We start from the raw sequence: 13,721 nt of genomic DNA, 5'->3' as shown, positions 1-13,721 counted from the left end.
AACCTCCTGGAGTGCTGGTTAATGAAAGTTGTAACGTGTAGAATTAATTCCACAAGGCACCGAGATTCACAACAATTCGCTGGTATTTCCTTTCATTTTTTGGCAAACTGGTGCCACGGAACAGAATCGTTAAGACCATGTTCATGAGTGGCAAGTCGGTCCACCCACCTTTGTTCCTTCTCATGCAGAGTTTTTTATAGCGAGACATGGAATTAACATGACACAGTATTCGATCATGATCTTGATAAAATTAGTCCGATCATGGCACAGAGGGCCCTGTTTTCCCAATAGCCCTGTACTGTGTCACTGCCATTGTCCAAATGTCGTTTTCTCACAGTCCTTTAATCCAACCAAATGCACAAAAGCTTAGTAAAAAAAGTTGATGACAAAATGTTATAAAATGTTATAAAATAATTATTGTCCCACACAAAACAAAAAAACAGACCATGCAGACAATGTATCCCTGCAGTACAACCAGATTGTTCTGACTACTACGATTTGTTGTATGTCTATTTATCACTTTCTTTCAGAAAACGCTGATCCTAGCATCACGATTGGTAAAGACTGACCAATTGAAGAATACCGCACAAATCGTGTGAGTATTAGTGACAATTTATCAATACCAATAGATCTAGTAACTCGATCTTTTCAAGTATGAACACATTTTAATGTGAGGGAGCTCACCCCCATTAAACTTTTTGGGTGCTTTTTCCTCCTATTTTAAAGATGTTTTCCTTTTTTGTAAAGTTTGTTTTGTACACCTTTTTGTGGGATTAAATCCTCTATCTCTGACACTGCACTTTGAGACCGGAGGTACCTCTGGTTGAGGTTGGCACCTATCACTTTTTGGAATACCCAATGATAACTGCCATGACTTCAATGTGGGGCGGATGAAACACATATACCGCACTCCCCAATTTACATTGTTTTCTTTGAGGGTTTCCAATCACTTTTTCCGAAACCAACGGTTTTAAAAGTGTTACAAGTGTCCCCTTTTTCCTTTGATAAACTTTTGATCTTACCCTGGGGAAAGAAAAGGGTACACAGCTTCCTCAACCCTCCAAGCTGATTTACTCATGATTTCTTAACTTTGACATGTCCTTACTCAGGACTGTCACGTTAGATTGGGTTGCGTTAATTATTCCGAATTTCGATTCTATTTGGGTATAAATATGGCGAAATAATAAATTTATAACTGAGGGTTCAATTAAGATGTCTTGTTTTAGATTGTGTGACCGGACTTTGCCCTGGCGAGGGTTTCGATAACTTTTAAACTTGAGGTGTTACTTCTTCGTGGAACCTACTTTGAACTCCAAATATAGTGAGTATTACAGCCTTTTGTGTGACTCTTTACCTATTATAATGACCCAGAAATTTTGGATTGGCAGCTTCATTTCGATGTCGAGATGGATTTCACTTGGTAAAATATTTTCTTTAAAATATTTCCCATTTAGCTCCCTTATCGCGCCACTTGGAACTGGTAGTTAGTGGTGTCGCCAGCTTCGTAATTACATGCGCTGGTGAGCTTTTATTATTTCCATTTTTTTATTTATTGCTATTCACTCAGGGTCTGCTTGGGAGTCACGTCCTTTGGGGTTTCTGTTTGGTTGGATACGCTCGTAAGCGTTAATTTTTCTTGGTTTTTTCCACTTTTTTGTTCTTGGTTCCTTTAGAGTTTCTTTGCACTTATTATTTATGAACACTTTTTTAGTCATTTTCTCGCTCACTTTCAGAGCACTCTGTATTCACATTGGGTTATTCTGCTTTGATCTGTTTCCTGGACAGGTATGAGGCATTGTAGCTTTAGGTGCTCCTGTCTTTTGCTGTGTTATGGATGTCACTGGGTTGAGATAAATCTTGTCTCTTTTGTATAAATTTGAACATGTTCTGCATTGACAAAATCAGTCTGTAACTGTTGTCTCTGTTATACATTCTAGCCCTGATGAAGTCTAAATGCATATACTGCTAAATTAGACGAAACACGTGTTGGCTAGTAATCGAAAGGATTCTGTTGTGAACATTAAAGAAGAAGACTGACACTCATCTTGGAATATGATGTTTTACTTTTGATTGATGAATTGTACAATATGACTGTTCAACTTTGCTCGGGATATACTGTGCTTATCTTTTGTTGATGTGGTTTTCTGCATTATATGGTGATGGTTAGATAGACGTCATCTTTATCCCTAGTAGCAGCCCTAATAAGTTTCACCGATTACTGTTGACAATAGAGCGCAAGCGTATAACCTTCTATCTACCGGTTTTCTTCCCTGATAATTAGTCACCTGGAGTACAACAATGCCTTGCTTATGGCAGCCAGCGACACTCTTTTAATGAAACTTCAAGTTGTGCCAAATATGGCCTGCCAGATTAGTTTGTAACCTCCCAGCAAGCTCTCCCTCAGCCCCCATCCTCGGGTCCCTCCATTGGCTACCGGTCAGAAAGCGCATCTTTTTTAAGATATGCTGCCTCGTCCACAAAGCTCTACTAGGCAGATCCCCTCAGTGTCTGAAGGACAAACTGCATCATTACTGTCTGGCTCACACACTGAGATCCAGCGACAAGGCACTTTTGTCCATTCCTCAGATTCGTGCCTCAAGATACGGTGGCAGAGCCTTTTCTTATACGGCTCCGAGGTCATGGAATCAACTTCCTGGTTATCTTCATAGCTGTGTAGACTTCACTCAATTTAAGAAATTGCAAAAAAGCTAGTTATTTTACATGAAGAGACCGAGCGGCAAGATACATCTTCGGGTGTGATTCGCTGTGCTTTATAAAACGGATACAGCATACCATAACATGCTCCTCAACACCGCTCTCTCACCAAACATGACACGTCGATATAGGACCTCTTACATGACCATCCAATAGAACTGCTCTTCCTCTTGGAAGCATAGCTAAACCCAGTCTCTGCAGCGGACATAGCTAAATCATCCTAACTGTCTACAAGATTGCCAGGCAAGGATGTCAGCACAAGTCCAGAGTGGAGTCTCTATCATATTGAAAGATACCATCAGCTGCACCACTTACATGGACACACCCGCCAGCTACATGGAACACCTCATGTTCAAGATACGGATCACAGCCAACTTCTATCCAGGCGGAACCCTCAATTACAGATCACCAGGACTCTGCATCAGTTTTGCCAATGACATCACAGACTTTGTCACACTTTGACATGGCTCTTCAATGAAGGCATTCAGAACCTCAGCGCCTGAATACCCCCTGGGGTGATGAGCCGCGCTTTACAAGTACCTCCTGATTGCTCGATTGACTCCTCATTATGAAGGTACTGACCTGAGGTGGTGAAGTGGGCTAAAGAATGATGATGGATTCAACCCAGATCTGTGACTGGGGGTGAGTGTCTGAAAAGTTTCAGCGCTCCATCCATCATCTACTTGTGTTTGCTTTCCTCATTATCAATGCCAGCACCTTCATTCTCCTCGGGGAGCTTATCGTTCACCTAGAAGACCGCACTGACCCACACGCTACAGCCCTCCTAGAAAACCTCGGAAACCTTGGTGTCCCCTGCACATTACCAACACCATACTTTGGACCGCTTTTGGACGGTGTTCTATCCTCAATCAGCAACATCACAGTCGATAAGCCAGCAATATTGACCTGATTAGGCCAAGCCCTTGTCAGTTTCAGCATATTCATCCTGCACCACCACATACTGCTCACCACCGGAACCGCCCACTGCAGCTGAAAAAGCCTCACAGAAGAGGAATGGGCCTTGGCCCTCTACCTACACCAGCTCAAGAACACCAGCAACTTGCTGGAAGCCATTAAGAACCACAACAGCGGGATCACTGCATGCACCTGCACCCTGTTTCCCCTCTAGTGCAACTGAACAGCAAGAGCCCAACCACAGACCAATTGGTTCACAGCACTACCAGCAGATATGGAACACCAAGCACACAGCTCTTGCAGATTGCATTGACACCAGCATTAACAGCAGCAAAGATGTTCTCATGCCTTACCAATCATAAGCTGAATCCATTTGTTGTCCATATGGGTTTTGCTCACAAACGCACTTCACTACATGCTCACAACATGAATGGTCTTGTTGAAATATTTAATAGGGTTGCAGAGGAGGGTGCTCAGCTTGACCTTAGGTGCGAATTTAATGTTCAAAAACATATCTCTAATCTTGTTTGGTCATATCATTGCAACCCTCACACAATGTCACAGGTTTTACACCGTTTGTACTACTGAAGGAGAGGACTCCTCGTACAAAGTTAAATTCAGAATGGCTCATGGGGTCTTTGAAAATTCCTTCCTAAGAGAACTATGTACAAGATGGTGGAAGAAAATGTAGAAAAACATCATTCAAAATATCTTCTGAAGGGAAGGGTTATAAATTGGAAGTAGGAGATTTTGTTAACGTCAAAAACCCTAAATGGATAAGAAAGGGGAATCCAAGTGTTCGAAAACCTTTAACATAGCGTATCTGTGGAAAATGTCCAGCACTTTTGAATAATATTTATTAACGTAGCTTGTCTGCGTTTGACAAGTTTAGAAGAGAAGTATAGGATGCAAAAATCGAATTTTTTCAGATTCAGATTTTCCAAGTTACTATTCAGATTGCTTCAAAGAATGTAATTGATGTATTACAAGACATAATGTGCAACAAGCCCAATTCTCTTTAGTGCCAAATCACTTTGATTCTAGAACCAACACCATTTGTGATGTTATTCATTGTCCAATCAAGAATGTTGGTCTCGGCTGGAAATGCAAGCTAGACAGCGAGATGAATGCAAACACCAGAGGGACTAGATAAGATACAAGGGGACTGTATTGGGAGAAGGGATAATACCGACATGTATTGTAAACTTTTAATATGCATTGTATGTTTGACAAATAAAAAGATTTTTTTTTAAAAGAATGTTGGTCTCCTGTCCAAGTACAAAAACTTTGTAGTGTATACTTAAGACTGTTTTCACCGCCTCCTTGGTTCATTTTATTTGGGTTTTTTTTAAATAAAGAAGAAGGTGTATAGTGACTGCACTGTACATCATTCCATGTAAGTATGCCTCATTTGCTTGAGCTGTGTTTTAATTCCTCTTATGTTGCTCAAATTCTGTGTTTCTTACCTACATTCTCCAACATTACTTTTGAAAGAGTTAGGGTTTTGTGTTAGTTGTTTGTTGGCTGTTGCCTGAATAATGATGCTTTCAGTTACACTGTAGGCACTACCACAGTACTGTACTCACCGATGGAGATAAATATCAGAAATGAATATTGTCAAGAGTTATTCTGAATAAAGCCATCTGCCTGGAAGGAAGTCCTCACTGGCCATCCCATCCTGCAGCCCTGCCCAACAGGGTGGTTTGGGTCAGTGTCTTCTCCCGGCAAGTATTTGTATGGTACAACAAACAATGATTGGACCGATACTCTAGAGATATGGCTCAAACCCTGAGAAGGTCAGCATGATGAGATCCAGTGAGACCTTGGCTGCACCCATTCCAACATGGCATATAAAGTATCATGGGATGTTAAAGTTCTGTGTGATCTTTGGTTCCTGCCGAATCTTGCAAGATTTTGAGCTCCCGCAAAATCCCATTTGATTCCCAGCTCCTATGAGATGTCATGCTCTTGTGGGACAAAGCTCTCTAACATAACATAAAACTCCCTGTCCTCCATTGAACCACTGGAAAAATCATGTCCACTCGACTGAGTGTCTTTGCCAGGAAGGGGCCCTCTTGCTGGCAGGGCGCGTCATCTGCTGCCCACACTTGCAGTGCCAAGGTAGAGAGGCAGCATCTTTTACACCCTGTAAAAAGCTACATTGATGTTAAATCAAGCGTACGAGTGTATGTTTAGTGCCAGCTTGAGAAAGACAACCAGGAGAAAAGGTTTGAGAAGCTAGCCAAAAACTCAGCCTGAAGGTACCAAAGGACTTTGGAAGATGCTGAGGCCCAAGTGATTGAGTGAACCCTAAGCTCCCTGCAGAACTCTGTTCAACTCTCCTCATGCTTATTTCTGGTTGGAGACCTAACCTTCAAAAGCAAGGTAGGAACACATTGGGAGGCTTCCCGGGTGCTCCAGGATTGGGTATTCCCTATCGCCTATAATCTGTCTTTTCTCCATGCCAGGTACTCATACTATTCTCTTGCAGTTAATCCAACCAATGTATCTGTCCTGCTCCTTTTCCCACTGGAGCCTTTGGGTCGATATTCTTCAATATTGTGACATACAATCACTTAAATGTTGTCAAATTAATTTACTTGCATTGGATGTTCCATTAAAAGTTTTTTATATTTTTACTGCTTCCGTTTTCTTTTATGTTGCCTCACCCTGTAGATGATGTTGAATTGCTTTTAATAAATATTTGCAGTTATATTTTTTTAGTAGCGCTCTGGATAAAAGTGCATTATAAATTTAAATAAACAAACTCAGAATCTGCTATGATCGGAAGTTGTATACGGGAGGCCTTTGTTTTTGTCCTCTGGGCTATGATATGCCACAATGTTGTGTAATTGCCTACCATGGTCAATATTGTGATACAAAGGTCAATGAAGTACTGAGGTGAGATATTAGTGGTTTGAATACTAGCAAGGTCAAGGCAGGCTCAAATTTCTTAGTAGCAATTGGTTGCATAAATTTAGGGCACAGATCCTTCTACTGATTACAAGGGTTTGCAAAAGCATGGTCTAAATAGGTATATAATGGCTGTTGGTGACCTACAAGGGACAACAATGGACTACGAGAGCCCTACACAGCTCACCAGGGCTCACCAGGTTCTCCTATGGCGCACAGGTGCCTACAATAGTACATAATTACCTTACATGGCCTCTAGCAGTCTATGATGAGCCATGATAGTGTACAATGGTAGATTGTGCAATGTCCTACAATGATCTCTGAGGGTTTATAATGATTATCCATTAGATTGTACAATGGTAGATTTACAATGGGCCGTGGTGTTCTGCAATGATCTGCAGTGACCTATAAAGATCTATGATAACTTCTTATGGCCTACAATAGTTTATATTGAACCATAGTGGCTGATAATGGTCCATATTCACCTGTGATGGTCTACAATTGCTACAACATTCTACAATGGCCTATCCTGGTTTGCAATGGTGTATGATGCTCTATGATAGTTTATGAGGGACAACAATGGCCTACAGTGGTCTAGAATGAGCTATGGTAATCTACATTAGTCTATGAGGATCTACAAGGGCCTACAATGGTCTACAATGATCTATGATGATCTACAATAATCTACTAGAACCTACAATGGCCTATGATCTGTGATGGTTTGCAGTAATCTGTAATGATGTGCAATAGTCTATGTAGATCTACAGTGAAATCAAATGGTCTAAAATGACCTCTGATGATCTTTGATAGTGTACAACATGGTTACTCACAAACATTTTCCTGGGGGCCGCAAAGTTTGGTCTATGGTGTGCCCGAGGGCCACACTGATTCCAGCAGGGGGTGTAATGTTGATGTAGGGGAAGCAAAGAATGTATATTTAGTGGCTGAACTCAATTGCGCAATGTGAAATCAGAAAACCTGTGATGAATCCTGGCTTCTCCACTTAACCAAATTGTGTGACACTAGGCAATTGTTTTATTTCAATTTCCCTCCTTTTTATTCATTATTACATTTAAGAGGAACTCAAAATACATGACTTCAGGATGCGTTCTGTTCAAAACCATTTCCTGTGGTTGGATGTAATCACTCATGGCATTGTTGTCAGGGTGTGGGGGGGATCGTGAACGTTTCTAAATTCATTTTTGAAACCATCACTTTGAGAAAAATAGTTCTGAATGCCCTGCTATAATTTGATTTACTAAGGTGAAATGGTTCTACAGGTCAATGAAATACACTTTTTGAATTTTGAAAAGAATATTGTATTTTTACACGGTTGCTATCTTAGAAAATGAACATGTTCCTAAAATTAAGTGCCTAGTTACTTCCTTTCCGTAACTGCAATCAACCTTTACAAAAGTGCTTGCTATATATTTAACATTTTTATTCATGTTAGTGCTGAGTCGAGTAAACAGCAGCCCGGTGCTGCTGCTGCGGCTCCTGCTGTACTTTGAGAATCACTGGTCTACAAGGTCCAACAATGATCTGCAAAAGTCTACGATAATCTATGATGATTTATGATAGTTTACAAATATCTACAATGAAATACAATTGTTTAACATGACCTATGATGATCGATAATAGTCTATGAGTGTCTATAATGTGCTCAAAAAGTCCCACAGTGGCCAAAGATTATCCACAATGGCTTGCTACTTGCTACGATTATCTACAGTGGCTTATAATGGTTTCAAGTGATCTACGATTGTGTACAGAGTCTATGAAGGTCTACATTGAACCTGTATGGTCTAAAATGGTCTATGATGATCTCTGATAGTCTACGAGGGTATACAATGTCCTAGAATGGTCTAAGATAATCTATTTCTGATAGTCTATAAAGATCTACAAAAGAATACAGTTGGCTCAAGTTATCTCTGATGAGTTACTTTTTGCATATTATGGTTGACAGCAATCTGCAATACCCTATAATGGTCAGCAGTGGTCTACCATGCTCTGCAATTGTCTTAAATGTTCTATGTTGGCCTACAGGAATCTATACTTTATACAGTGCTTTGTGATAGCCCATGGTCCCCATATCTAATTTCTTTACACAGGACTATCTGTTGAGATTTTTTAGGACAGTTTATATAAATACAGTTCTGTGCTTCTAACAGGTAGACATGCAAAGAGAGACTCAGCAATCAGTATTGGGGAGGAGAGGAGCACTGGCAGACTCAAGTAACTGTTGGGGAATAGAGATATGTCAAGGTTGTGCTATATTTATATTCTTAGTACACATCTAACATGGCTTGTAGTGACAGAGTTAGCAACCTGTGCTGACCTTTTAAGCAGGACTTACCGTTGGAAGAGAGAGAGGCAGGAACCAAATGGACGATGGATCGCTTCTCTAAAACACAAAGACATCAAGCATGAAAGGTAGGTGAGTAAACCCAAACTCATACACAGGCGCATAAGTCAAACTGCAAATGCAGATGGCTGCCACACTACTGCATAGTTCATACAGAATACCGGAAAACAGAAAACCCCATTGTCATGAGTTAGGGGTTCACATCCACCCTCTGTTGATCATCTCTTGCAAAGTCACCGGAAGAAATTTTTGGCTCATGGTCTAAATTTCACAATTTCGATGTCACTGTTCTTTATAATGACATTTTGTGTAGTTAAGCACATTAGTGGCAGATCATTCAATGTCATGTTTTGTGTATACCACTGCTCTGGGCAGCAGCGGCCCGTGCAGGTAAGAGCGGTGGGGCCTGGTTGGAGGGATTTAGACAGACGATGCAGAGGAAAAATTAAATAAATAATTAATTTTCCCTTGTCATCATCTGTCGAAACACCCTGCACGGGCAGCGGCTGGCTGTGGGTCCTGATTATCAAGTAGTGAATATCGCTACACCTAATATTATAGCCAAAATATTGAGGACAAAAATATTAGCAGGTAAGTATTATTAGATTTTATATACCTACCTCCAAATATATATACCGTTATGATATGTATCTTTTTTGTTTATAGAAACATTGTATTGACTTTTTATAGGTTATCAACAAACCATTAGCCTTGTAAGGTGAGAATAACCAAAGCAATCGCATTGTTAGTAAGAAATACAGTTGAAGCAAGCCATACAAAGTTACCTCCCCACCCAGACCAACAACACAGCTGGTGGTTAGACCCTCAGTCCAAGTTCAAGTTCAAGTTTAAAATTTGTATAGCGCACTACTCACCCAGAGGGTCTCAAGGCGCTTGAGGGAGGGGGGGTACTTTACTTATCGAATATCCAAGTTTTTAGTTGTTTTCTGAATGAGAGGTGGTTCTGTGTGAGGCGGAGGTGGGTGGGGAGCGAGTTCCAAGTCTTGGCAGCTAAGTAGGAGAAGGATCTTCCCCCCATGGTGGATCTTTGGATGCGTGGCATCGCGGCGAGGGCCTTATTGGACGATCGTAGTTGGCGGGTGGGGGTGTAAAAGGACAGGCGCGTGTTGAGGTATTCGGGTCCTAGGTCGTAGAGGGCTTTGTGTGCGTGGGTGAGGAGACCGAACGTTATTCTCTTGTTGACGGGGAGCCAGTGGAGGTCTTTTAGGTGATCTGAAATGTGAGCTTGGCGGGGGATGTCTAGGATGAGTCTGGCTGAGGCGTTTTGGATGCGTTGGAGTTTTTTTTGTAGTTTGGCTGTGGTTCCGGCGTAAAGGGTGTTTCCGTAGTCCAGTCTGCTTGTGACCAGTGCATGGGTGACCGTCTTTCTTGTTTCGGTGGGGATCCAGCGGAAGATTTTTTTGAGCATTCGTAGGATGTTGAAGCATGATGATGAGACGGCGTTGACTTGTCTGGTCATCGAGAGGGAGTAGTCCAGGATGAAGCCCAGGTTACGTGCGTGATCCGTTGGTATGGGTGCGTTTCCCAGGGCCGGTGGCCACCATGAGTCGTCCCAGGCGGAGGGGGATGATCCTAAGATGAGGACTTCCGTTTTGTCCGAGTTCAGTTTTAAACAGCTGTTCTTCATCCACTCGGCTACTTCTTTCATCCCTTCGTGTAGGTTGGTTTTGGCGAAGTCTGGGTATTTGGTGAGGGAGAGGATTAGCTGGGTGTCGTCTGCGTAGGAGATGATGTTGAGGTTGTGTTGGCGCGCGATGGATGCGAGGGGACTCATGTATACGTTGAAGAGGGTGGGACTGATTGATGATCCTTGTGGTACGCCGCAGATGACTTCGGTGGCCTCTGATCTAAAAGGGGGGAGGCGGACTCTCTGGGTTCTTCCGGCGAGGAACGAGATGATCCAGTCTAGTGCTTTTCCTTGTATTCCGACGTTGCTGAGGCGTTGTATAAGGGTGTTATGACAGACTGTGTCGAAGGCTGCGGCGAGGTCCAGTAGGATGAGGGCAGCTGTTTCTCCGTTGTCCAGTAGAGTTCGAATGTCGTCTGTTGCTGCGATGAGGGCGGTCTCTGTGCTGTGTTTGGCTCGGAAGCCGGACTGTGAAGGGTCGAGGGATTTGTTGGATTCGAGGAAGGCGGCGAGCTGACTGTTGACTGCTTTCTCAATGACTTTGGCAGGGAATGGGAGGAGCGAGATGGGGCGGTAGTTCTTAAGTTCAGTGGGGTCTGCTGTGGGTTTCTTCAGGAGGGCGCTGAGTCCATGATAGTCCAACCATTTCTTCCAAACTTTATCACATGTTCGAGTACATCCTCTAGCTTCATAAATTGTATCCTCCAGTTTACCAAACTATTCCATCCCCTTAATCCATGTGTCCTTGGAGAGAGCCGCCAGGGAAGTCCAGTTGCGACCAATGTTGCCCTTTAGCAAGGAGCATGCCCAGACCCACCAAGGTCCTGCCCTCCGTAGCTCCACCCATCTCATCCAAGACCCCGAGCAGAGCCAGCTTCGGGTCAGCATCAATGTTCATATCCACCACCGCAAATTACACATTTAGGACAGAGGACCAGAAACCTTGTATCACGGGGTACTACCACACCAAATGAAACAAGTCTCCTGAGGGGTTGATCCAAATGCGACATGACGGGGAGTCCATCAGCCCGCCCTCCACAGGTGGAGAGGGGTCATATACGCCTGATGGAGATATGTAAATTGGATGTAGCGTGGTCTGGTAGGGATAGCTAACGTACGGATGAACCATGCCGGCGTCCTGCCAATCCACTTCATCTAGGGGCCCTACTCTTCTTCCCATTTATCTTTCAGGGGAAGAAAAGAGGTGGTTGAGTGTATCACAAGGGATTTGTAATTCTGGGAAATCCCGCCCTTATCCAGGGAACCCAAAAGGATTTGGTTTTCTAGGTGGCTATATTCGGGGAGGTCCCAGAGTTTGTCACTATGGGCATGAAGGGTATGATATGTACCTTTAAGGTATGTAGATATGGCATTAAGAATAAGAGATCTATACTTTTCTGTATGCACTTACCTTTTGATATTTTGGACCTCAACACTTCGGCTATGATAATGAGGCATCACTATATTCTGTACTCGATATTCCAGGCTACAACCCAATGTTATTATTGCTGCATGTGAAACTAAGTAGGGTGGGCTACATTGGTGTGACTTAGATTTCTGAGCGCTTTTAAGTACTTTATTTACGTTTGTGCTTCATGTGTGTCTTAGATCTGTGTATATCAAACTAATATGGAAGGACTCGACAAATTGAGTACAGTAAAGGAGTGAACCTGTCACAATCCAATAGAGCATTTCATTAATGGATCAATTATGCGGCAATAAGAAACAAAGACCATACATACTTAAATGTATTTAAAACTGGATGAAAAGAAGGAATTAATCTTCCTCATGAAAATAATGTGTTACCTATTCACGCAAATTTGTTGACAACACAGTGTCTGTTCTTAGAGATGAATTTATTTTGCAGAGTTATCAAATTAGCTGTTATTTCACAGTGTTCTCAAAGTAGCAGTTATTTCAAGGAGACACTAAGAGCAGGCCTAAAAGAATCACAAACAATTTTCATCTCTTTTTAAGGTCTAATGTCTTGAACATTTAGGTGCTTTCTAGTGAGACCAGCCGCGGCCGGCGCATGTAAGAGCGGTGGGGGGGAGAGGGATTTCAATAGACGACAAGGGAAACTTAATTATTTAATTAATTTTCCCTTGTGGTCATCTGCTGAATTCCCCCTGGTTCCCCTGGGACCACTTCCTGCCCTTAAAAAATAATTTTCGATCCAGTCACGAAGGGGTACCCTGGGACCCCTTCCCATTTGCGACTCCATTACCCCCCTCTTGAAGAGGGCGGTAAATTGTGAGTTTTTTGCGACCGCAATTGCGGTCCCAAAACATTCATACATGGCTAGAGGGTCGCTATTAGGAATGAACACCCCTTCCTAATAGCGAGTCGCAAAACACTATTTTGCGAGTTACAATTTTTTGCGAGTCGCAAGACAGTGTTTGTACATGGCCGTGTAGGTTTTTGCGAGCGCAAACGGGTCGCAAAGCCATTTGCGCACGCAAAAACTGGTCATACAGCTGGCCCTATATCGCCTTTGGGGGCTGTTTGGTTCCTTCCCTTGGGGCGCCACCACTAGAATCTCGGCTTAATCTGTATTGAACATAAACAGATTCTGATTAATCCAGTTATCAACGGCCTGCAGGTATATGCTTCCTGATGTCAGCTGCTGGCCTGAAGTACCCCCTATAGTCAACACATTTCGCATCCTCTGGATTGTACTTTTGTCACTGCCCCTTTTTCATGCACTGCTCCAGTTTCTCGTTATTCAAAAATATTTCCACTAAGCGAATCATGACAAACTTTAAAATAACATGCCTACATGCACATATGTGCATTGAAAATTAAAGTCACTGTACATTTTTTATGTTATGATCAAGTTAATAGGCATTCAGCAACGCTTCACGTGACATCAACGCAATTATCTCCCCACCGTTTACACATTTACGGACATTGATCCGTGATCTGGAACATAGGTGAATGCTTTGAATATGTGATATTCTAATATGGTAACTCTAGGACTGACATGCCTAACATAACTTTATATAATATAATCTGAAAGTCAAAGTGCACACATTCAAAGCATTCTCCTATGTTCTAGATCATGGATCAATAATGTCCGTAAAAGTGTAAGAATCCACATTTGTAAAGCACGAACCATGGCCCATTAGGGTCTCTAGGCGCTGGGGGCCGTCGGGACGAGTCACATGG

General features: G+C 42.4%; 1 protein-coding gene across 2 annotated transcripts in view; it reads right to left on the bottom strand.

The window, feature by feature from the left end:
- The window catches only part of TNFSF13 (TNF superfamily member 13), a 144,986-nt gene that overhangs the window by 21,670 nt on the left and 109,595 nt on the right, over nucleotides 1-13,721 (bottom strand). For both annotated transcript variants that reach the window (XM_078669495.1, XM_078669494.1), the window contains exon 3: nucleotides 8,897-8,944. In XM_078669495.1, coding sequence (XP_078525621.1) covers nucleotides 8,897-8,944 — 48 coding nt within the window. The remainder of the gene's footprint in view (nucleotides 1-8,896; nucleotides 8,945-13,721) is intronic.

Source organism: Lissotriton helveticus, chromosome 12, assembly GCF_964261635.1.
Source record: "Lissotriton helveticus chromosome 12, aLisHel1.1, whole genome shotgun sequence".
NCBI classification, from domain to species: Eukaryota; Metazoa; Chordata; class Amphibia; order Caudata; family Salamandridae; genus Lissotriton; species Lissotriton helveticus.
The sequence above is the reverse complement of the archived record's forward strand: the minus strand, read 5'-3'. Positions and strand labels throughout refer to the sequence as shown.